Source organism: Pseudopodoces humilis, chromosome 1 (assembly GCF_049639895.1).
Source record: "Pseudopodoces humilis isolate 2021_Gansu_Grassland_sample_001 chromosome 1, ASM4963989v1, whole genome shotgun sequence".
In the NCBI taxonomy this organism is placed as follows: Eukaryota; Metazoa; Chordata; class Aves; order Passeriformes; family Paridae; genus Pseudopodoces; species Pseudopodoces humilis.
Window position 1 is genome coordinate 149,713,807 of NC_142200.1, and position 25,226 is coordinate 149,739,032.

The 25,226-nt window shown below is 43.3% G+C and overlaps 1 protein-coding gene across 1 annotated transcript in view; it reads right to left on the bottom strand.

Moving 5' to 3' along the window:
* OBSCN (obscurin, cytoskeletal calmodulin and titin-interacting RhoGEF) overlaps positions 1-25,226 on the bottom strand; it is a 181,241-nt gene that overhangs the window by 79,378 nt on the left and 76,637 nt on the right. Inside the window, 19 exon segments of the mRNA XM_088064601.1 lie at positions 223-492; positions 1,373-1,639; positions 4,040-4,312; positions 6,128-6,394; positions 7,628-7,894; positions 8,585-8,851; positions 9,906-10,172; positions 10,819-11,082; positions 11,436-11,702; positions 13,067-13,330; positions 14,461-14,724; positions 15,132-15,395; positions 15,682-15,945; positions 16,243-16,506; positions 19,535-19,798; positions 20,669-20,935; positions 21,791-22,054; positions 23,308-23,574; positions 24,634-24,900. Of these exon segments, the coding sequence (XP_087920727.1) occupies positions 223-492; positions 1,373-1,639; positions 4,040-4,312; positions 6,128-6,394; positions 7,628-7,894; positions 8,585-8,851; positions 9,906-10,172; positions 10,819-11,082; positions 11,436-11,702; positions 13,067-13,330; positions 14,461-14,724; positions 15,132-15,395; positions 15,682-15,945; positions 16,243-16,506; positions 19,535-19,798; positions 20,669-20,935; positions 21,791-22,054; positions 23,308-23,574; positions 24,634-24,900 (5,058 nt within the window).

Genomic DNA, 25,226 nt, shown 5'->3' on the forward strand with positions numbered 1-25,226 from the left:
AATTATTATAGCAACATCAAGGGATGTTAATATTAATCTTTTTTCCATGTAGAATAAAAACTATTGGAATGACTGGCTCAGACGTACCTCTCTATATTGCTAAATTAGATCAGCAGAATCTCCCAAAATTCCCAAGGTCCCTAATCCCAAATACACCTCTCCAGAAGTCAAAGCAGCACCTGCCAGTACCTGCCCAACCCCTCTTCCTGGGAGGCTGCTCACCTTCCACCTTCAGCTGTGCTGCTGATGAATGCTGCCCCACTTTGAAACTGATGGACCCACAGTCTTCCAGGGTCACCTTCCTCAGGATCAAACTGTGGCGTGTGCCTTGCACTCTGATCTCATTCATTTCGTTGGATTGCAGGGGAACATCCCCCAGGAACCACTGGGCACCCTGAGCCGTTTCCCGGGACAGCCTGCACTCGAACACCGCGTCTTCTCCTTCGTACGTGGCGACGTCCTTCAGCCTCTCCACGATGGTGGCTGCTGGTTCTTCATGGAAAGGGCAACAGAGTTTGAGTTCTACTTTCAAGTAATGCTTCCTGGGTTAAACATGTCCTTAGGCTCTTTCTTGACAGTATGTTGATGTTATTTGAGACCTTAAATAATGAATCTGGGGCTGCTCAGCTGGGAAGAGAAGGCTTATGGGGGCTTAAGAAAAAGGAGGGAGAAGGGGTAGATAGTGACAGAAAAATGGGGAATGGTTTCAAACTGAAAGAGGGCAGGGTTAGCTTAGATATTAGAAAGAAATTGTTCCATGTGAGGGTGCAGAGGCTCCAGCACAGGGTGCCCAGAGCAGCTGTGACTGCCCCTGGATCTCTGGAAGTGTCCAAGGCCAGGTTGGACAGGGCCTGGAGCAGCCTGGGATAGTGGAAAGTGTCCCTGCCCATGGCCTTCAATTATCTTGAAGGTCCCTTCCAAGCCAAACCATGCTGTGACTAAATTATTCCAAACTCATGGAAATGTAGGCACACAGGCACGTAGCAACATATTACAATGCTACAGATGTGTGATTCCTGTCTGCATGGGGATTATGCATACATATATGATAGTCTAAAAAGCTTGCAAGTTATACTGTGTTGTGTGTATAATACTTAATATGTTTATAATCATAACCTGTGTGTTGTGAAAAAAATTGCCAACAGCTTCCCATGGGTAGAAATTAATTATCATAAAACCCCAGAATCGGTGACTAAAGACCCATTTCTAGAGGTAACCCACCCAGTTCTTAGCCCTCTGAAACTTCTCTCATCTCTGAGATCCCCGTGGTTCTCCTTGGGCACAGGACAAGGTTTAGCTGCCAAATCACTCAATCCTGCGCCCCTGCCGTGGTGCCAAGCTGTGCCCAGCTCCTCCCCATGCAAAGCCCCACCTTTCAGGTGCACTGCTGCTGTGGTTTGCTGGTCCCCTGTGTCACAGGTGTACTCCCCAGCATCAGCTTCGCTCAGGTTGTGAATTGTCAGCTCAGCCACGGAGCCCTCCTGACGCATCTTGTATTTGTCACTGGGTCTCAGCACTGTCCCTGCCTTCTTCCACTGCACGGTGGTGTTGGATTTGGAGACCTCACAGCTCAAAGTGACACTGCTGCCTTCCTCAGCTTGTTGGTTCTGGAGTGGTTGTGTGAAGGTGACTGGAGAGGCTACAGCAGGAGAAATCACGGGGGGAAAAAGAATCGCGTCATTGCTGTCTGCGTAACTAAGCCTTGTGTTTGGGGAAACTCTGGTGCCGTCCTAAATTTGGTTCAAACTCAGTTCCAAAGGTAGTTTAAAAGCAAAACAAGGAATGACAGGAAGTGCTGGATTTCCAGGAGCTCTAAGCACTCCTGAAGAACCACTGGACACTGCATACACTGAGCACCTCAAGGACCGTGCTCCTTCTTGCACAGGAATGGTTATGGATACAGGGTTTTGAGCATCTCAGAGCATGTGTCTCCAAAGGGTACCAAAAACAGACCTCAAAAGCCTGATATGAACAGATATTCAAGTTCTTGTGTATTTGGGAAAGGGCATGGAGAAACATCATTCTATAATATTCCTTATTTGAAAACTGGACCAGCCGAGAAAGGGAACCCTGGAAGTCTCTGTGCTGATGTTATCACTGGTGGGTCAAGGTGGAGTTTTGATGGGTGGATTTATGAAGTGTCACATGTGGCAGTTTAGCTCCTCAAGTCCAGCTCCCTGGAAGAACCTCAGTGGATCCACACTTATTGGTATTTAAATATATGTAAACATGAATTCAGCCAATTGGCTGAAAAAATACATTATTATTATTATTATTATTATTATTATTATTATTATTATTATTATTATTATTATTATTATTTATTTTTATTATTATTATTTTTATTATTATTACTTCTTCAGCCAACTGACTGAATTGGTATTTACATTGTGACTGCACAGGCAGGATCTTCCTGGGTTTGGGATTTTGTTCAAGGAATGCTGGAGTGGCTGAGACCACACACAGAGACACAAATTGGCCACCACCACCAGAGGACCTGCTTACAGCTCCAATATTCTGATAGCCTTGAGCTGTGGAGTCTGACTGCAGGCAGGTGCGTGCCCTTCATGGGACAGCCCTCAGAGATATTTCAAAAGGTGGGATTTAACAATATCCTGGTTTATCTTTGTTCTTCCTGATCATGTGTCTCAGAAAAAGTCACCTTCATACTGTATTTTTATCAGCTCAGATTTGAAAAAAAAAACCATATAAATTGCCACATTGCACCCATTTTTAAGATCTTTGGCACTAAAAGTGTTTAGGTGCCTTGCTCATTAGCTGCAGTTGTGTCCAAGTTTGAACAATTTCACCTGGATTACCATTCTTCCAGGCAGAACTGAAGCTCAAAGGATGATTAAGCATCAAAAATAGTCCCATCTTAATTTCAGCTCCAGCCCTGGTAGTCTGAGTGACCAGAGAGAGACCATAGGGTCTCAAAGTGTGGAAGTAATTCCTGCACTTGGGTTCCTGCATTTTCTCTGCTTAAGACACCACAGGGCTTGCAAAAGCAAAAGGGCTCAGCTACTTTTGACAGCACAGCACGTCTGAAGTCGAGGACAGTAGAAAAAAAATCCTCTTGGCAGAGCCTAACTAAGGGAGTGGAGCAAGTTTCTTATCTTAAACAAACCCCCCAACACAACCCACCTTTAACAGTCAAAAGGTTGTTTGTTCATTTCCGTTATCATAGGTGTATTTTCCAGAGTCTTCTGGTTTTAAGTGTTAAATCTTTAAAGTATGGACTTGTTCCCTCCTGCCTGATTTCAAACTTGGAGCTTGGGGACATCACCTGAGGACCCTTTTTCCATTTCACCTGAGCCCTGGGCTGGGAGAGCTGGCAGCAGAGGACAGCTGTGTCCTCCTCCTGCACTTCCCTGCTCTGCAGTTTCTCCTTAAAGACTGGAGGTGGCACTGAAATTACAAACAAAGCAAAGGATTTGTTTGCTTTGTTTTTTTTGCTTTGTTTTCCAGGCACCTTTGTCTCGTTTTCTGTGGTGTTAAAGCTACAGCTGAGTGGTTGAGTATTCAAAAAATCCTCTGACTTCTGTGTTATTTACTAAGGGGTTAAAGGAAGCTTCTAAGAGAGAAGGAGAAGGATTTTGGATGGGGAATTTAATCAAAACAACATTTAGAGAAAGAAAAATTTAAGAAACAGATCTGAGCAACCTGATCTGGTTGAAGATGTAGAGGGATTTTATAGGTCCCTCCAAACCTAAAATTATTCTATAATTCTCATAGGGGTTGTGGAAGCAATGAAAATTCCAGGTCTATCCACCCAAGTAGTGAAGCCAAGCTAGAATTTCTCCAGGAATGAGTGAGCTTTGGTGAGATGGTGAAATGCCCCCCGTTCATCCCTGGTGATTTGCAGTCACATGCTTTGAAGCACAAGCACCCCCAAGACACGAGGGGTGAAATGATGGCCTTGAATTTGCTGCCAGCAAATTAATATAAAATAAATATATTAAATAAGCAAATAAATATAAAATAAACAGAGCACCCCCTGTTCCCACCAATCCTGTCCCACACCACAGGGAGCCCTCACCTTTCACCCTGAGCTCTGCTGTCGACGTGTGGGGTCCCACCCGGAAGGTGACAGTGCCAATGTCCTGCTCAGTCACCTTCCTCAGCGTCAGGGTGTGGATCTTCCCCTTTTCCACCGAGATCTCGTTCATTTCGTTGTTCTGCAGAGCCACATCCTGCAGCTTCCACTCGACATCCCTGGCGTTCTCGTGGGAAACCTGGCACCGAAAGGTGACATCGTCCCCTTCGGACACCACCGTGTCCCTGAGGCCGCTCACGATGGTCACATCAGGCTCTGCAAGGAGGCAGAAACAGGAGATAAAAGGAAAAAAAATGGATTTTGGGGTCAGAGGCACAGAAAATAGACCCCTATATGTGTTGCCTGTCTCTGACACCCAAGAGAGCACTGAGCTTAGCCTAAAACTGTGGAGACAGCTTTTAAAGTTAAGTAAAGAAACTAATAGTGTGGGTGTGTGAGTTAGACAGAGCTTTCTTACATCACTGGGTGAGAAAGTTCGGGTTTAGAGTTTAAGCTGTATTAGTGAATAAGAGACAACGTGGAGGATTTAGGGCATTGTCCCTTTCTGCTTCTTCTTCTAAGGGTTTTTGGGTAATAATGAGTGATTGGATAAAGAATTCCGCAGTGCAGCACACAGGTGTCAGTCATTGGGTCACTAAAATGAGTAATTTACTTGGCATTTGATTATTGGACAAACAGACACATAAAAGAATCTCTTGGAGAGATTCTTCATTCTCCATTTTCCACTTTTCTATCTCAGTGTGTGGAGCTCCTTGTACTCTGTATCTTTGTAATACAGATAAGGAAAGAATAAACAACTGAGCCTGAACGTGAGAAAACAGCCTCTGTCTCATCAGTCTCAGTCCTGGGGAAAGGAACCCAGCCACCAGTGTCACCACAACACGTGGATCAAATCATGGAACCATGAATAATGCAGGCTGCAGTGGACTTTTAGAAGTCACCTGCTGCAACCACTGCTCAAAGCAGGCCCAGGCTGCTCAGTACCTTATCCTTCAAGGGTAAGGATATCCTCCAAGGGTAGAGACAGCACAGACTCTCAAACCACATTTCTCTGGAATTCTGCTTTCAGTGTACTTGGCAACAGGACAAATGACTTTTGGATAATGGCTTTACCACTTGTCCTTGTTAAGAGACACATTGCATATTGTTTTCTTTTAAAATTATGCTTCATTGGGTGAAAAAGGCATGAATGCTGGATGCCAAAATCAGGATTTTGAAATTTGTTCCATTTACACTGAGACATCTTCACAGGATAACGTTAAAGCCTGATCCTCTCTATTGTATTTCTGTGAACAGATTTGGATTTACTCCATGCTGATGCTCCAAACTGGCTGAGGCTCTGGCTGGCTTTGTCCTCCCAGCAGGACTCACGGTGTTAATGTGAGCACAGGGGTCCTGCACTGCAGTTTGCCTGAGTCCTGCCTCTCGGACAGCTGGGCACCTGTGCAAAGGTCACACAGACAACCCCAGCAGGCAGCAGCTGTAAATACCCCAGACCCACGGGGAAATACCAAAGGAATCATAAAATCACTAAGGTTGGAAAAGACCTCTAAAATCAAGTCAAACCATCCAAAAAGCACCCCAATCTCCCCTGAGCAAGCACAGTGGATATTCCTACAACTGAGGTCACCATCTGCACGAAAAATGGTGCAGCTGGGTGTGATGTGTGGGGAATCTACGACGTGGAGCAGCCTGTGGAGATGCTGAGGTTGTTTGTTCCACACCACTGGTCCAACCTAAGCTCTGCAATGATATTAAGGCCAGATGCAGCTGCCATGTGACTGGAAGCTGGGGCTGGACCATCTGTTCTGCCCCATGCATATGATGTCAAGCAAATATTCCAAGCCATGAGTCACAGATTACAGCTGCTTTATCCTCTCCTGTCCTCCAACTCAATCTTTGCTTTGGTGCATCCACTGACCATAAGATTTTTTTTTTATGATACCCTTCCTATGCTCTGTTGACCACAATAACTCATTTTATGTAATGTATGTGCATATAACTCTATCATGTTGCAAAATCTTAGTTTCCTAAAGGGAAAATCTCCCTGTTCCAATAAACAAATCTTGCCTTTCACGGTGAGTTTGGCAGAGCTCGTCTGGTCTCCAGCCTTGCAGGAATATTCTCCAGCATCCCCAGGCTCCAGGTGGTGAACACGGAGCTCCCGGAGGGTCCCATCCTGCCACATTTCATACTTGGAGCTGGAGTGCAGGAGGACTCCATCCTTCCTCCACTCCACTTCTGCTTTGCTGATGGAAATCTCGCAGCGCAGCCTGGCCGTTCCTCCCACTTCCACTTCCTCGTTCCTCAGCTGCTGCTTCAGCTGGGGTTTGATGGCTGTAAAAGGAGAAATAAATAATACATGAGCTGTTTGCTTGAATGCCAGGTCTGCACAGCTCAGCACAAGGCACCTGGGCTCTGGTGTTGCAGTGCAATTTTTCATTAAGTGGTGATATGATAATAAAACCACTTATTTTCCTCATAAACAGACCTATATTGTGTACTTCCAGAGGATCAGAGAGCTCCCCAGATATCTTTATATCCCATAAAGTCCAGGGCATCCTTTCATGCCTCTGCTCAGCATATTGGAAACGCCAACACACAAAGGTTTTGACTAAGCAAAACCTGGCACTTTCTGTTTAAACCAGTACAAATCTCCTTTTTACAGAAATACTCCTGATTTTCAACAGCTAAATAATGTAAAGCTTTAAACTAATTTCTGATTTCTCAGCTGTCTTTTCAAGACCCAGATCATCTTCGGTGAGCCCTTCCAGATGATGCACAAATGGACATTTATTCAAGTAGAGCATGGAACAGCTCAGACAACAGCTTGTCACTGATGGAAACAGGAAGGGGACATCCATGGGGTGTGTGTGAGCAGTTGGAAAAACAGCAATCCCAGTGCCTGTGGCTCCAGTAAAAAAACTACTGCAAGACAGGTAAAGTAATCACTGGGGTCTTTCACCCATAGTTTGACCCTGTGGCTGCTTTTTTGAGTCAGGGGCAGCAAAAATATGTTGGTTGAAATGTTGTGGCTTAGATCAAAGCCACAAATTCCACCCAACTTCGAGATCATCACAGATATTTCATAGGAGGTGCTGGGATGGCCCTGTTTGAGCAGGGAGGTTGGACCAGTGACCCGTTCTGTGATTCTGTGATGACTCACAGACATCATTCCTGGTTTGGCTAAACACAGCATTCTCAGGATTTTCACAGGGAGATTAAAAATAGCAACCTCAAAATGCTTTTTCAAACTATGTGTGATTTTGCTATTGATTCAAGTGAGCCAGAAAAATTGCAAAGTGCCAAAAAAAAAGTTTTGTTGCTATTTCAAAATCCCCAGGACGCAGAATTCCTTGCTTTTATCATATCAGAGGAAGGGGTCAGTGCACTGCACTCTGTGCTTTACAGACTTAGATAGGAACCCTCTCCCACCAGATCCACTTCTCTGTACTCTGCTTTATGACTGGGCAGCTCTTCTCGTTATCTCAACTTTTGGAATAAATAACATCATTCACACACTTCCACCAATGCCTGTTCTCCTCCATCCCAGGCGGGTGCAATGCTAACCATTCACTCTGAGGACTGCAGTGCTCTGCTGGTCTCCCGTGTCACAAGTGTAATCAGAGGCATCCTCTGGCTCTACATTGTGGATCACGAGCTCAGCTGTGTGCCCACTTAATTTAATTTCATATTTAGCACACGGGAAGAGCTCCATGGTGCCTTTCCTCCACTCCACAGCCGCGTTATCCTTTGTCAGCTCACACTGGAATTTCACCGCGGCTCCTTCTTCTGCCTCCTCGTCTTTGAGCTGCTTTTGGAAAAGAACTGGCAGAGCTAAAAGAGAAAAGAAGAGGATCAACAGGATCTTTTAGTGGAGCCTGAGGCAAGTCCTGGTTAACACAGACTGATACTTGGAGAACAAGATACTCTGCTTTTCACTGTGGTGTTTCTAGGTAGGATCCATGTTTTCTAATTTTCCTGCTGCACCTAGGAGACCTTGCTGCATCAGAAGAAGCCATCTGCACCCATGACATTTATTTCCTTTGTTCCTTGACTCAAATCCTTCCCAGTGGTGAATTCATTGAATGATTTGATCCCTCAGTTGATCTAACAATGATCAAGAGATCAAAGAACTTTAAAACTCCATGGACAGCCTTGAGAGGTCAGCGATGTTGTATCTTCTTATGGGATTTGAAAGAAAATATTCCTTTTAAATATTCAAACAACATGTCATGTGAAATGTCCAGATGTTACATTAAATCATTGCTTTTTCTTTAATTTCTCCTCAGGCACAGAGCTTGAAAATATTTCCATTAGAACCCAAAACTCAAACACAGCACTGGTAGAACAAAGTATTGTCCTCTTCCATTCTCATTATAAGTAAAAACCATCCTAATAGATCAGACGAAAAGGAAAATATTCATAGAGAACAAGAATAATGCAATTAAAAATATTCATATTGAAATGGTTGTTTACTTGCTGGAGAAAAGAAAATTCCTCTAGGAGTCAGCTCACACCACATACCTTTCACATTCAGAGCTGCCCTGGTTTCCTGATCTCCTGTGTCACAGCTGTATTCTCCTGTGTCTTCTAATCTGAGATTGTGTATCAAGAGCTCTACCAGGCATCCCCTCTGCCTCATTTCATATTTCTGGCTGGGCTGCAGCCCCACGCCTCCTTTCCTCCATTCCACTGCAGCACTGGGTTTTGACAGCTCACAGCAGAACGTGGCTGTGCTTCCTTCCTCAAACTCCTTATTTTGTAAAGGTTGCTTAAACGTGATGGGCAGTGCTGTAAAATTTGAGAGGAAAACGTTTCAAGAGTGTTTTAGTGCAAGAAGGATCCAGTCCTACCCTCATCCTTCAGGTATGGCTTGTCCTAATGATTCCATAATCCTGGGGAGGCAACTCTCTGTCTTGGCAAAATCGTTCTTGAACCACTAAGGGAAGCAAGAGCTGGGGACAGGCAAAGTTAGGAAAGATCTGGTTTTAGTGGTCTGGTTAGAATGGTCTGGTTTGGGGTCTGAAGGAGTCAGACTTTCCTATAGAAGAGTTTCCATGCCAGCTATGGATGCTTTAGGCAAAGATCACCTGGAACAGCCTCTCTTACACAGATCCCCGTCCCTTAATAGAATTCTGTGAGTTTGAAACATTAAAAAAAGAGAATTTCTGTCCCAAATAAGGCTTCTATCAATGTATAAAAACCCAAGTTAGTATTGATCTCTTGGTAAGAGTTCACAGTGAAGTGATAAATGGGATGGGAAATTCAGATTTCAACTAGGGCTTTGCTCTGGATGGTACAAGGAGCGAAGGAAAACAGGTGTGGATTCAAGTTGTCTGCAGTCAGCATCAGAACCTGAAGTTCAAAGCTTCCAGTAACAATACAGCACATTCATATATCACAGGAATCCCCTAATTGGTGCATCTCTTGCCATCCCAGGCAAGCATTACATCCAATTTGGCATCCCTTATCCCATTTCCATATCCAGCCACACTCCCTGCACTCAGGTCAGGAGGGATCAGTCTATTTCTACATCAATACAGCATTCAAGGCCAGCTTGGTTGAGGCTGTGAACAACCTGGTCTAGTGGAAGCTGTCCCTGCCCATGGAATGAGATGAGCTTTAGAGTCCTTTCCAACCCAAACTATTTCGGAATTCTACGATTTAATTGTTTTCACGCTTCAGATACTGCAAGGAGAATCTTTCTACCTTGCTGTGTGCCATGGCCATGAAGAACATTTATTCTGGCATGGGCCAGCAGCAAAACAAATCAATGGCTGAAGAGAACACCAGGAAAAGCTCCTTTCACTCCACTCCTACTGAGCCAAGGGCCACCTCTGCCTACCATGCACGGCCACCACAGCCGTTGTCCGCTGGTGTCCGGAGTCACAGGTGTAAATTCCTGAATCGTCCAGCTCCAGGTCATAAATGACCAGTTCAGCAGCACAGCCCTGCTGCCTCATCTCGTATTTCAGACCAGGGTACAGGGTCACATCCCCTTTCCTCCACTCCACCGGGGCCTTGGGTTTGGTGAGCTCACACCTCAGTGTCACTGTGCCACTTTCTTCTGCCTCGGTGTCCTGAAGCTCTTGCTTGAAAAGGGCTGGGAGGGCTATAAAACAGAAATGTGATTTGGACCTGCTGCAGTGGGGGCTTGGGAAAGAGGAAGCAGAGGGGAAAATGATGGCACCAAAAGAGAGGGTTTTTTTCCCAGATGTCTCTAAACCTCAATGCTCTAAATTCAAACAACAAAGCTATTTCCCCAGAGAAGTAATAGGAATATCTGCAGAACAGGAAGAAATGGATTTCAAGAAGTTACATTTGCCATGAAATATATAAGACCTAATCTATGATCTAAAAATGGAATAATAGTTTTCCTACTGTAAAAGTAGCCAGCATGCTGCCCTGATCACTGAAGAAGTGTTTTGAAGATCAGCAGGGAATTTTCAGAGTTCAGATTCCCTCCTAACACAGAGACTTGCAAGAGTTCATACTCCCTCTTAAGGCAGGGAATTTTAAAGGTTCAGAGTCCCTCTTAAGGCAGGCCACTTGCAGGAGAGATTTTGATTATTCTGACAGAAAAATACAGGAAAAATGCACTTAGTTCTGACTGCAATTCCCATTTTCTGCCTGGCCACTCCATGAGCTGCATAGACCAGGCTATTCTGCACACCTTATGATTTACAATCTTTTCCTTATGCAACATTAAATCACAGTTATTATTCTTATTTTACAGTCTTTTCCTTTTAGTTTTTTACCATTGACTGTCAGGGTGGCAGTTGTCTGCTGATCTCCACACACACAGGTGTAAACTCCAGCATCCTCCTCCTCCAGCTCATGGATAACCAGCTTTGCAACAGCACCATCCTGACTCATTTCATATTTTCTGCTGTCTTTGAGCACCTCCTGCCCTTTCTTCCACTCCACCTCAGCAGGTTTTGTCAGCTCACACTGCAGAGCAGCTGTGCCGTTTTCCACAGCTTCCAGGTCCTTCAGCTCTCTCTTGAATTCTGGAGGCAGCACTGAAGAGCAAAAGAGTTACCACAGAGGGGGTGAATTTTCCTTAAAAAGCAGCTTGGTGAGGTCCTGGGGGAGAGGTTTCATGGGCCAATACCAAGCCCTGATCCAGGTCAGCGGAACACAATGGAAAATCTTCCCCAGCTTCCCTGAACACTGGATCAGGGCAAGGAAAGTGATATGAACCAGCAGAGCTGAGGGGGACAAACACCAACAGGGAATGTTTTTCCCAACCCTACAAAAGGAGGAAGCACAGAGAGTCCAAAGGAACCAAAGCAAACAGAAAGGTACAGGAACAGACTGTGGCAGCAGAGATTTGGGCAGGTTTGGAGGATGTTCACCCCAAGGATTACGTTACCATGAACTGTTAAGGCAGCTGTGCTGGTCTTGTCTCCACACACACAGGAATAATCCCCACTGTCACTCAGGTCCAAGCCATGGACCAGCAGCTCCACAGCACATCCCTCCTGCCTCATGCTGTACTTGGTGCCCGAGGTGAGGACGTGCTGGCCCTTCTTCCACTGCACACGGGCAGGGGCCTTGCTCAGCTGGCAGCGCAAAGTGGCCGTTCCACCTTCTACCCCTTCCTGGCTGGCCATTTCTTCTTGGAAAAACGGGGGCAGAGCTGAAGGATGCAGGTAAAATGTGTTACAAACTGAGGGTGTCTCCAGGGAGGGGTGAGGAAGTGACGGGGGAAAGTTGTGAAGGTTGTGACAGAGGAAGGTTGTCAAGCTTGTGAGCATCAGCCACCAAGAGAGGAAAGAGAAATGAAAATATCCTAGTGGGAATAGAGATCCTGATACTTTTGGATTTACCCTGGCTTCCTACAGCAAAAGTGCACAGTCCTCAACAGATTTACACAACTTTTCTACCCATTTCCTCCTCAGAACAATGCAGAATACCAGCTCTGAGCTCCTTAATTCACATGTACTGGTGTCTTCCACAAACTTCACGGCTTTGCACTCTCTTTTCCTACTCAGAGAGCTGCCCTGCTGTGCTCTGACTGATGACACAGCTCCTTACTCATCCTCACTCCTTCTTCCTTGAGATATCCTTGAAGAGGGGCTCAGGGACTCACAGGTTCTTCTTGACCCCAAAGTAAATCTCCAGCTGCCAAATTCCAGCCTGGGTTCTTGTCTCAGAACACATTTTTCCCATTTAACATAATTCTTGCACCCACTGCAACTTGCATCCTTGAAATAAATGTGATGACCTTCACATATGTCCCTCTAACAGCTAGGTGGGATAATGGGATATTTAATCTGTTTAACAAGGTTTGATATCTCAGATCTCAAAATTAATGTCCAGTATTAGAGACTTAGTTAAAATATCCAGGCTAGAAAACAGGCTTAGCCCTGATTTGGCACATTTCCCATTCCAGCAGTGTTAAGCTGAAACACCAGACTTGTTCATCCAGCAAATTGTTCTTCCAACAAAGGGAGACCAGAAGGAGGTCACAGAAAGAATTTATTCTTTCCTTAGAAAAATCAGTCTCCCAGTGGAAATCTGTCCTTGGACATCAGGACAGAGATTATGGGCACAAAGCATAAAATGGACATAGTGCAGAGGAAATTATAACTAACAGAGACTTATTCTGGATACTCCTTATTCCCTGTATTAAAATGGCTGGTATTGAGAATTCCAAAAAGAAATGGCAAAGAATAAACAGATTTGTGGTTTAGAGAATAAATGCAGGAGAGGAAAGACCAAAGAACAGTGGGGTTACATGGTAGGAAAGGAATGGCAGAAGGGAAAGAAGAAAGGAGAGCAGGCTTGTGTTTAAGGAAAGGAAAAGGCAAAAGGATGGCACAGAGAAATGCAGACAGGTATTTTCCAAATTGCACAGCCTGCAGGTGAGGAGGGGCAGGGAGCATTTTCAACTTAGTGGAAGTTCAGTGAATAAGGACGAACAGATGTGGAAAATTGAACAGCTTAGAGCAGAGGACAGAGGTTTCCAGTCAGGAAGCAGGAGGTCAGGGATGGCTTTACCCTGTACTGTCAAGACAGCCGTAGTCTGGTGCTCTCCACACACACAGGTGTAGTCTCCTGCATCCTCCTCAGCTATTTCATGGATCACCAGCTCTGCCTTCAGCCCTTCCTGCCTCATTTTGTATTTCCCACTTGGTTTGAGGAGCCTCTGGTCCTTCCACCACTCCACTGGAGCAGCTTTGGAGAGCTGACAGAGCAGGGAGACTTCTCCACCTTCTTCTGCCTCCTTGTCCTTCAGCTCTTCCTTAAAGACTGCTGGCAGAGCTGGAGGATGCAACACGGACAAAGAAATTCCAGAAAACCAGAATTAAAACCCTCATCTCTACTTTGAGATTATTTCCCCACTTGCCTCTTTTTCAGCCTGCTATAGATATTCTTAGCCATAACCAAGTTCAGAAACTCTGAAAGTGTCTTTTTTCAAGTGTAATGTGATTTCAGCCACCCTGAGGGATCAGTTCCCTTGGTTTTTGTTGTTATTTATAGTGAAAGAGCAAAACAGAAAGACCCAGACCTCAGATCAACAGCACTCACAAATAACACTGCTGGATACAGAACCATTTTACCCACAGAATGTAGTTTTTTGGAGGCTGCTGTTGTTAGTTTCTGGGTTTTTTTTTATTAAACAAATATATTTCTTTGAAATATAAATAAAAATATATAAATATATATTTATATAAATATATGCATATGTAAGCATATAAATATATAAATCCATAAATATATAAATACATATATAAATATTTGTTACAGCCCCATCTACATGAAAGCAGACAGATTTCAAAATAAAACTACTCCTAGTTTTAAATTGAAGTTTGAAGGGCCATCACATCTAATAGGAATTTCACATCCTTATTACTCCTCATTCTGGAAATCATAACTCAAAGACAAAACAACCTATGGGAATCAAGCTCTGGAATGATAACACTTATCTCACTCTGCATGTCTGACTTCTTTAAAGAATCTGTAACCTTAAAAAAAAAAATACAAAACCAAATATGGCCAGAGAATTTCCTCCTCTTTCTGCTCCCTTAACCCTCACTTCTCCTTTTCCAGGAAGAAAGAAAGAAGAAGGAAGAAGGACCTGACAGCCCAGAGCTGGGTGTTTTGGAGGGACTGTGGTGAAGTGACCTACAGGGTTGGAGCTGGAAAATGCAAATATCCAAGAAGAGAAGACTTGCACAGAAGGAAACTTCTCATTTTCTCCTTTTAAAGTACAGATTAATAACGACCCAAAAATTCACCAAGAGCTACCCTTTCTCAGGAAGAAATGAGTTATAAACAGAGTGAAGGAAGAGGAAGGGGTAAAAAACTACTGACCCAGGGAAGAAACAACTACATTTCAGAATTATGTCTGTCTCAAGAGATACTTATCAATTTTAATAAGTCCTTTTTACCATGAACTGATAAGGTTGCTGTTGTCTTCTGGTCACCACACACACAGGTGTAACCTCCAGCATCTTTTACTTCTAGGTCACGAATGACCAGCTCTGCAGTGAGGCCAGACTGTCTCATTTGATATTTGTCACTTGCTTTGAGCACTTTGGGCCCGAATTTCCACTGCACGGGAGCTCCTTTGGTTAATTCACATCTCAGAGTGACTGATGCTCCCTCTTGGGCTTCTTCATCCTTCAGCTCTCCCTTGAAAAGCACTGGCAGGGCTGGGAATGAAAAGCCAATAGAAAATGTATTTAAATTCTCAGCTGAAGTGCAAATCTGGCCAAATCAGGGGTTTGAGGTTAAGGTTGTCACTACAAAGATCTGGAAAACCAAATCCAGCAGTAAGTGCCGAGATGAAAGTCAAAGTACAAGATTTAAGGTGGAATTTAAAGGATTTATCACAGGGAGGAACATCTCAGCTGCTCTAACATTTCCTGGGCACAATTCCCTCAAACCTACAACACAGCAGTGTGCCTGCAAGGAGAGACAGTCCTGTTCTCAGCTCCCTTTCCAGCAACACCAGACAAAAAAAAACCCACCTAAACAAGAACTGGACACGAGTTAACAACAGGTGGACACTTCATGTGGGTTTCAGAGAAACAGAAAATGGACAATCTTCTACATTTACCCTTCACTGTCAGAGAGGCAGTGCTGTGCTGGTCCCCACACACACAGGTGTAATCTCCTGCATCCTGCAGCTCTAGGTCACGGATTTCCAGCTCTGCCAGGGCACCCTCCTGCCTCATGATGTATTTTGCACCTGCCCTGAGTATTTTGTTCCCTTTCCTCCACGTCACAGCTGCAGCCTTGCTCAGCTCACAGCGCAGAGTGGCTGTTTGGCTTTCCACGGCTTGCAGGTCCTTCAGGTCTTCTTTGAAAAGGGCTGGCAGGGCTGAAGGTCACAAAATGCACAGAGGACATTAAAAATGACACGTGGCACACAGGTGACAGGAGGAGTGGGGTGGTACAGAAGCAGAGGACACTTTAGGGTGGTAACAGGGTTTTTTTCCTCACAATTCTGGGACACTGAACAAACCAAAAGACAGAAAAAGCAGCATGGATAGAGCCAGATCTTACAGAGAGTTTGCAGAAACAATTCAGCTGCAGGAGAACACACAACCAATACGGAGCTGGCTCAGAAATCCACAATAATACAGATAAATGCACATTATTTTTACCATGCACTATCAAGGCCGCTGTTGTCTCCTGCTCTGCACACACACACGTGTACTCTCCAGCATCTTTCAGTTCCACATCCTGGATAAGCAGCTTCCTGACCGTGCCCTCCTGCCTCATTTTGTACTTGTCACTGGCTTTGAGCAAAGTGCTGCCCTTCCTCCACTCCACGGGGGCAGCTTTGGTCAGCTCACACCTCAGAGTGGCCACCTGGCCCTCGGTCACCTCCTGGTCCTTCAGGCTCTCCTGGATTCCTGCAGGCAGCACTGGGGATGCAACGGGAACAGGGTTAAAGGCAGCAGCAAACACAGCCTGCATGGTGGGGAAGGAAAGGTGGGGAGGTGTCTTCAGGCTTGACCTCACATCTGCTCCAGGGATTAGGTCCTGAAACCACTTTGCACGTGGAACTGGGGGAAGGTTTTACCCTTAAATCACAAAATTCATCCTCGTGCAAAAAGGTCAGACTGAGAGGGAGCGTGCACAGGTAGCAGTGACCGTGGTGATGATAACAATCCAAACCACAATCTCAATAATGATGGCATCCAGATGGAGTTGGTCATTACCATGTACTGCCAAGGAGGCTGTGGACTGCTCCTCCCCACACACACAGGTGTAATCCCCAGCATCGCTCTCCGTCAGGCTGTGGATCACCAGCTCTGCAGTGACATCCTTCTGCCTCATTTTGTATTTCTCGCTGGGTTTGAGGGCTGTGTGTCCCTTTTTCCACTCCACTGGGGCAGGTTTGGTCAGCTCACAGCGCAGAGTGACTGCTTCACCCTCCTTGGCCTCCTCATCTCTTAACTCTTCTTTGAACAGAGCAGGAAGGGCTGAGAAACAGAGCAGCAAAGGTTTTCATGGCAAGCAGCTCCTGACCACCAAAATAATCGATGCTCACCAATATCTAATGCCTGGTTACACGAGGATCATCTCGCAGAAGGAAGGTGCTGATTTGTATCACAGACAAAAAGGCTCTTGTCATTTCTATCAGCAAATATTAAATAAATTTGCTGATTGGTTTAGAGATGCATGGAAAATAAACAGCAGAAATATGGAAACTTCATGTATGGTTAAAACTGCAACTTTCTCAGTATAACCCAGCCTAGAAAGTTAATACAACAGGCTACACCCAGGATCAGGAAAAAAGCTAAAGGAAAAAGTTAAAACATTTTAATTCACATTTTAAGGATGCCTTCAGTCCTAGCCCAGAGTTAAAATAAAATTGAAGAGCAGAATCAGAGAGAGATCCTGAAAGTGCTTGGGTAGGAATAAAAAGGGAAGGGAAGGATGATGCAGCCACTGGAGAAATCTGCCATAAATCCCTCACCCCAGGAAGTTCAAGTGCTTCCTGACACCTCATCCCTTTTGGAACAACAAACAGAATTATTCAGACCATAAGAGTGGATGGAAATGGAGCAATATGTGGAAGCAATCGGATGGGATGATATCCACTAAGTCTTTGGAATGGGAACTACATTTGGATATAAAATAGCTAAGAAAAAGCTTGAGAGGATGGTCTCCAATTCCTGACCCTGAACAGCAAGAAAGAAATAATTGAAAATAAGGGTGTGGAGGATAATTGTGCAGACATTAATGTAAATAGATTAGAAAGAAGGAAAGCAACAAGGGAGATGTTGGTCTGCCTCTCTTTCAGGAATGTAAGTTGGTGATGAGTGGACATGGGAAAAGCTGAAGTGTTTAATTCATTCTTCTTCGTTACTATTAAATGTTAGTTTTAATTAAGGAAGTAATAGAAATTCTGGCTTGGAAAAGGGAAAAAAAGGGATTAGAGAATATTTAAATAAATATATTCTATAGTAATTTGGTGTGATGAAATTTGTCCTGGAATTCTTAAGGTGCGGGCACAACCAATTTCAGACACTGACAGTGACACTGGAGAAATCAAAGAGAGTGGCTGATGTTCCTCAAGTATGCAAAAAACCAGAAACTAAGAGGTGAAAAATACATCTCAGATTGAAATATACACACTTAGTTCTTGCTGAGATTCTAAAATCCCAGAGAGTAAAGAAAGAAAAATCACTTATATAAGGTCAGTGGAGCTGATAGAGCTCCAAATGTAAATATCTGCTTTAAAATGAGCTGGAGCTCCCCCTGATCCCCATGGTCTGAGTTTGATAGATCTCCACTGATACAAATGGGAATTTAGGAATACTCCTCAGTCTTGAAGCTGAATCCCATTCATAATGCCTGTCAGAAAAAGAGAGAGCAGAGAGAGGATCCAAGGAATTGTGGCCTCCTCAACTTAATTATTTAAAAAATTCAGATATGCCAAGAGCTTTTCTCCTCATGAAGGAGTGGACCAAGGTAATTTTTTCTTGGTATAGATTAAGCTGCATTTTATATTTATTTTTTATATTTTTTATATTTTAAATATTTTTATATTTTTTTATATTTTTTATATTTTTTATATTTTTACTATAAAGACACATTTTATGTTCTACATTATTATTTTAGTAAAGTTTTAACTTTAACTTAGGTATAGGTAGAATTACAGAAGGAAAGTGCTACTATCTGAAAACCACAGTTACAGGATATTGAACTGGGGGTTGTGCTCACAGTGAAAGAATGAGTTGAGCAGAGTTTCTCACTACTCGCAGTTCAGGATTATTCAGAATTTTCTGTAGTGACTTGGACAATGGAATGAAAAGTTTCACTAATTTTGAAGATGATCTCAATGTGGTAAAAGAGAAAGGGTGAAAACACATCTTTAAACTGGATCAAGATATAGATTTGTTTGATTTAGTGGTGATAAAAAAGTCTGCAATTCAGCAAGGCTAGATGGAAAATATTTAGGAACATTCAAGAACACAAATACAAGATCTGAAATTAGGGATTTGGGGATATAACAGTTTGTGAAGCAAATTCAAGTCCAAAAGTTCAAGCCTGATGCAAATAAACCCTCATAACTGAGATGTGTAACTTGGAGCATCCCATTACTTCTTGGTTTAAATTGTATAGAAATATTTCTCTGTTTCTATAAGAATCAATTCCTTAAGCCAGTTCAAGAAAGGTTTCTGCTGAAATAAAGAACTTTCTGGCAGTAATGATGGTGACTAGGTGAGCAAGGATGGACTGACCTGTACAAGTCCAATTCTATTTTTCATGGTTAAATTGAAGGTTCAAGACTGAAGCAATCCCTCTTTTATTGGCAAATACAGGGATGGGCAGAAAAGCAAAGAAATCAACTTCCTGAATTCAGACCTACTGGATTTCCAGGTGAGAAAGAGGCTGAAACTACTTCTGACTGTCCCATGTTAATAGTGAAAATAAAGTTTCCCTCTTTTCCACGGGAAGTTTGCAGATGAATTTTGCTGAGAATTGTGAAATATTCTCCTACTCTAATGCTGAGTATTCTGTAGTACCTGAATAAAAATCAACATTATTCTTGGTCAGAGTTACAAAGAAAATTACACTGAACCGAATTTTCTTTTTATTATTGAAAACTACTTGTCAAATCCTTATGCAGCTTGAAATAAAATTGCTCTTTTAAAGAGCTGTGGATGTTCCTGCTGCTCCATCTGTCTAAGTTCAAGTCAAAAGTGAGTAAAACAGAATAAAAAAAACAAATCTGTGACATCCTTCAGCCTTTGGTGTGGTACAAAGAAATACAACCCTTCACCAACAAGGGGAATAAACAAGGAAAACGTCAATAAAATCAATGGAACTGCACTGGCGGTTAGAATTAGACAAAAACCACAATAAAAAGAAGAAAGTCTGTTATGAACAGAATTAATGATGGCAAGATTAGAGAAAGAACTCGCTGTGTGTCAGTACTGAGGCTTCCAGAGGAGGAGGAACAAACACCACCCAAAAACGTCCCTTTCCTGTGCTCTTTACCGTGCACTGTCAGTGCCGCCGTCGTCTTCTCCTCACCACACACACAGGTGTATTCCCCAGCATCCCTGACCTCCAGAGCATGGATCAGCAGCTGGGCTGAGGTGCCCTCCTGCCTCATTGTGTATTTTTCACTCGGTTTGAGCACTTTGTGTTTCTTTCTCCACTCCACGGAGGCAGCCCTGGACAGCTCACACTGGAGAGTGGCTGTTGCACCTTCTGTGGCTTCTTCATCCCTCATCTCCTTCTGGAAGTGCACAGGCAGGGCTGGGGGGTTCAAAAGGAGCAGAATGTGGGACCATGGCAGCAATTCAAGTCACCACTTCACGTGGGCTGACAACCACAAGTGATAAGCAAAGCCTTTCCTAATCAAATCCATCGGGATTGGTGACCACCCTGAGAACCATGAGAGAGTGGCTTTGGAAAGCTGGAAAACACCTCGTTCATAAGTCAGAGAGGTTTTTTTATGGTGAAGTCCATGGTGTGAAGTGAAGAATCACATCAATCTCAACTTCAGACCTACATGAGACCTACCTTGGATATTGTCTGCTAGAATGGAAAATAAAGCCTAACCAGAGCATCTAAATTCCATGAAAAATTCTAAATTCTTACTGGAAAAGTTCATAAATGAACCTATATCTGAGCCATCAGCTTCACTTTTCCATCAGGGACCTTTAAAAGGTCATTTCCAACCCAAGCTAATCTATAATTTCACCTCACAGAGGTCTAGCAGAGCTTGACCATCAAATTATACTGAAACACTGATAACCATCTCAAAAATATCTCATCAACAAATCTTCTCAACTTTAGGATTGTGACATCTTTACAATCAACATCACAATAATGTGATTTTCTATTTCTCAGCACCTACTGCAGAACATAAGCATCAAAAAAAATGAGTTAACACCAAGATGAATATCTGCAATTTTTGTCATGAATGTCCAACCTGCACCTGACAATGACCAAAATTCCCATTTCCAACCAGATAATGCTGAACTCATCAGAAACAGGGCTGCACCTTCAAAGCTGAAGTTCTCCTACGTTCTTAAAATAAAAATTTTAAAAAAAGCTCTTTGAAAACCATCTCTAATTTATTATGCATTTCCTTTTTTTTTTTTTTTAATTGTTTTTTTTTACCATTCACTTTGAGCGCGGCCGTGGTTTCCTGCTCTCCACAAGAGCACGTGTAATCTCCAGCATCTGCCAGGACCAAATCCCGGATCAGCAGCTCAGCCACCGTGCCCTGGCATCTCATGGTGAACTTGTCACTTATCCCCAGGGTTTTGTCTCCTTTCCTCCACGCCACGGCAGCTCCAGCTTTGCTCAGCTCACAGCAGAAAGTGGCCGTGCCATTTTCTGTGCCTTCCACGTTCTTCAGCTCTTTCTTAAAGTGGGGAGGGAGGGCTGAAGATCACAGGTGAAAGAGAGCACTTTAAAATTGAGCAAATACCGTGTCTTTACTGCTCCACTGGATTAAAACACTTTAAAATGCTTTAGAATGTACAGAACCTGAGAGCAAAGGATGATTTCAGGGGCATCCCTGACTTGTGCTTTGCAAGACACCACATTCAGCATCTCACAATGATTTGGAAATCAGTGTTGATTTATAACAACTCTGAGAACCATAAAAGAATGAGTTTGGACAGATGGAAAACACTTTATTCATAAATCAGAGGGGGTTTTTTATGATATGAGACATGGCATGATATGGAGAACCACACCAGTCTCAACCCCTCAACTTTCAGTGATTTGGAAATCTATAAAACTATAATATCAGTACTGGGAGGTATGATTTAAAGACATTTTAAGATATAACAACAGAAAACTGATCCCAAGATTTCAAGGAACTATGCACAGCTCTTTCTCTAAACCAGATTAAGAATTAAAATGAACACCATGTAGTTGAAAATTAGAATTTCATCACTTTTCAAATTCATTCAAGAAAACCAAGAGAAATCTCAGTGATATGCCCTAAAGAAATAAATGGGTGAAAATATTCCAATGTGCTATTTCTGACTTCATCAAGCTTTTCATTTTCCACTTCCAAATTCCAACAAGGAAGAGCAGGGACTGAAAAGGCTCTGTGATGCTGTTTACCAGTCCCAAAGGAAGGGCTTTCAGTGGAAGATATTCCCAGTGGTTGGAACAGCTGCCATAACATTTAAAAATAACAGAAGGGACTAAGAGCAGATTGTGATCCCCCCAAGGAGGAATCACAGATGACAACACAGAAAATTCTTGTTAACCCAGATGTTTTACCATGCACTGTCAAGGAAGCTGTGGTGGTCTTGTCTCCACACACACAGGTGTAATCTCCTGCATCTCCTTCCTCCAGGCTGTGGATTGTCAGCTCAGCAGTGGTGTCCTTCAGCCTCATTTTGTATTTTTCACTAGGTCTGAGCACCTCCTGCCCCCTCCTCCACTCCACCGGGGCGGGTTTGCTCAGCTCACACTGCAGAACTGCCGTCCTGTTTTCTGTGCCTTCCACATTGACAAGATCCCTTTTGAACTGTGCAGGCAGAGCTATGGGGTGTAATATAAACAGAGAGGACATCAAAACCATTAACCAGACCTTGGGGAACTCAGGACTGGGTCCTGTGGCCAGTCCTTCACGGCTACAAGACAACAAATCAGTCTGGAATGCTGCCTCTAATAGAAAACTACTGCAGGATCCCAGCGGGATTATTTCCACCAAGACCTGCTTCTAACATTAACTTGCTCATATTCACCACTTCACAGCTGATTCCAATACTCCTCAATACCTATTTCACTCTGGAATAATCTATCTTGAACATTAATGACCTGAATTTTGATTAAAAGTCATCAGCCAGGGTGACAGCACTGCTGGAGATCCCTGCCTTTCCTAACATCATCATTTGTATTTGTGGTTCAGAAAAAAAAATAAAATAGTAATATGGCCTCAGGTGTATCTTTAACCTAAAATTTCCAAGAACACAATGACACTAATATCAGGATTATAGGTTATTTTAGCAGCATTCAACAAGTTGACTTATGATGTGCCACTAAAACAAAATGGAAGTGACTTGCATAGGGATGAAAATGATAGATCAAAAGAGTTGAGAAACAGGAATTCCTCCAGCTGGGAGAAAGAAGGTGAAGAAAAAGTGTGCAGAAAATCTGGGAGAATAATTTTGCCTCCTCAATTTCCCCCAGTCCTTGGGAGGTTTTTATCCATAAGAGATATCTTAAATAAAAGCTGTTATTCCCTCTATGGGAGCTGTACATGAATTGCTCCTTCTGAGGGGCAACCAGGGCTCATCACCATTCATCATGGCAAAGCCAGGAGCAAAATTTCCCCTGTTATTCCCTAAGTAAGGACCAGCAGAATAATGCTGAGGGATGGGGATTTATTTAAGTACCATTTCCTTAGCAGAATATACCAGAATGCTGCACAAGAGGAGGGTGGTCACTCATTCCTGAATGGAAAAACCTCTCACTGACAGCTCAGCAGATTTAAAGAACTTTCCTTCAGGTTAAGAATGAAAATCCACTGAAGCCAGGGAGACACAAAGAGAAACCCCCTGAGAACGATCTTCTGCTGGAGGTCTGCTCACTCCTGCTCTTTGAGATGGGAAATTCTCACTGCTTTTCTTTACTCTGATATAAGGCCATCAGTTTCAAACTGGGAGAAGAAACAGCACCAGCAAGCCAAGAAAATGCTGCAGAATCAAAACACCAAAGCAAGTGGGAAGGAGAGAGAGAGAAAAGGGATGTCCTTGAGGTACTGCTATCCCAAGGGAGAGCGGCTTTTTTACCATGGACTGTCAAGACAGCCGAGGTCTTCTGATCTCCACATACACAGGTGTATTCTCCCGTATCTTCCACCTCCAGATCTCGGATCAGCAGCTCTGCAGCTGTATCTTCCTGTCTCATCCTGTACTTTTCACTTGGTTTGAGTGCCTTTTCCCCTTTTTTCCACTCCACTGGGACGCCGACCTTGCTCAGCTCGCAGCGCAGAGTGGCTGTTGAACCGTCCGTGGCTTCCCTGTTCTTCAACCCTTCCTTGAAAAATGCAGGCAAAGCTGAAGGACAGCAATATCAGCAGTGAGATGTAGTGCTCCAAAGAGTAAAAATTAGGTTTAAGTTTCGTTCTCCCTCTTATCTTGAACTGATTTATCAACACAAGAACAGAGATTCTCATGGGTCTCCATGAATCAGCGTTGGGAAAGAAATGTCATCACCAGGAGAGGATTTAATGCTTGCAGTAAAGCATAGAGGTATTTTACATGTACTTAGAGTCACAAATCAATGCAAATAGAGCTTGAAACACCATTTTTTTTCCCTGTGAAATTTCAATCAAAAAGAACAAAACACCAATTTGAAATTTCTGGAAAGAAAATGGTTTTCTTTTGTGACATTATAAACCACAACAGGAGGATGTTTCCTGTGTTTCCACATACTTAAGCAAACAAAGAGACATTTTACATTAAAAAAAAAAATTTAAAAATGAAACACTGGAGTTTCATTTTAAATGTCAGTTTGAAATGAAATTGTTCATTTCAATACATGGTGGGAAAACAAGCATTTTCTCCTGAACTGACATACCCTTTCAAAGATGTCAGGTTCAGTAAAAATCAAAGTTCTCCCTGAGAATGGTTGTCCTTTAGAAATTCTGGGCTTTACACAGAACACCAACTGAATTCCATGACAACTGGGCTGTAAGTATAAAAGCACTTTGTTGTCTCAGGAATGGAATATAGGCATAAAATTCCGTGGAATAACCTAATCTTTTGGGATTAAAATCCCTCAGACATAATCCCTTTGAAGCAAACCCATTTTTGTCTTGACCATAATGGGAAGTCTAATAAAGGACCTTTCAAGGGGAAAGCAAAACGATGGCCCCTAATTAAAAGAGTGGCAGCAACCCTGGCTGCCTTGCTCTGAGCTTGGACACCGATATCCCTCTCGTGCCACAAATTCCAGCTGCACAGATGCCAATGGACGCATTTCAGTGGCATCAGTGGGCTGTGGATAAAATTCTGGCTGGAGAAGGAGATGGGAGTGTATCCAAGGGTCTCTCCAAAGGAAGAGAGAAATCAGGGGAGTTACTTTCAGGATGTGCCTAGTTTTGTTTGTTTTACCATGAACTGTTAAAACTGCCACGGTCTGCTGGTCTCCACACACACAGGAATAATTCCCAGTATCCGCCGTGCCTAGATTTTGGATTATAAGCTCAGCCACGACACCTTCCCGCTTCATTTTGTATTTTTCACTTGGCTTGAGGGTCTTGAGCCCCTTCCTCCACTCCACGTTAGCAGCAGCCTTGTTCAGCTCGCAGTGCAGGGAGACACTTTTACCCTCGGTGGCTTCTTTGTCCATGAGTCCCTTGGTGAAAAGAGCAGGCAGGACTGCAGAGCAAACACGGACATGGCATCAACCCTGGGAAAGCCTGAATCCATGACTTAATCCCTCTCTTATCTCCCTGGAGCCACCAGACCTTCTTGGTCTCTTCTCGGATTTAGTTCCTCCACACATTTTACTCCAGCCTCTAACCCTTCAGAAGATCATTCAGTCTAATTTTTTTTTTCTGTCCTCATACTTTAAAACTTTCTGTAAAATCAAGTCAATCTGTAAATTAGTTGACAAGCCAACCACCCTTTACTTTATACACCACGAAATCGAAGACACAAAATTAGAGATTGTATTTCAATATGAGACCCAGAGCATTTTGTTT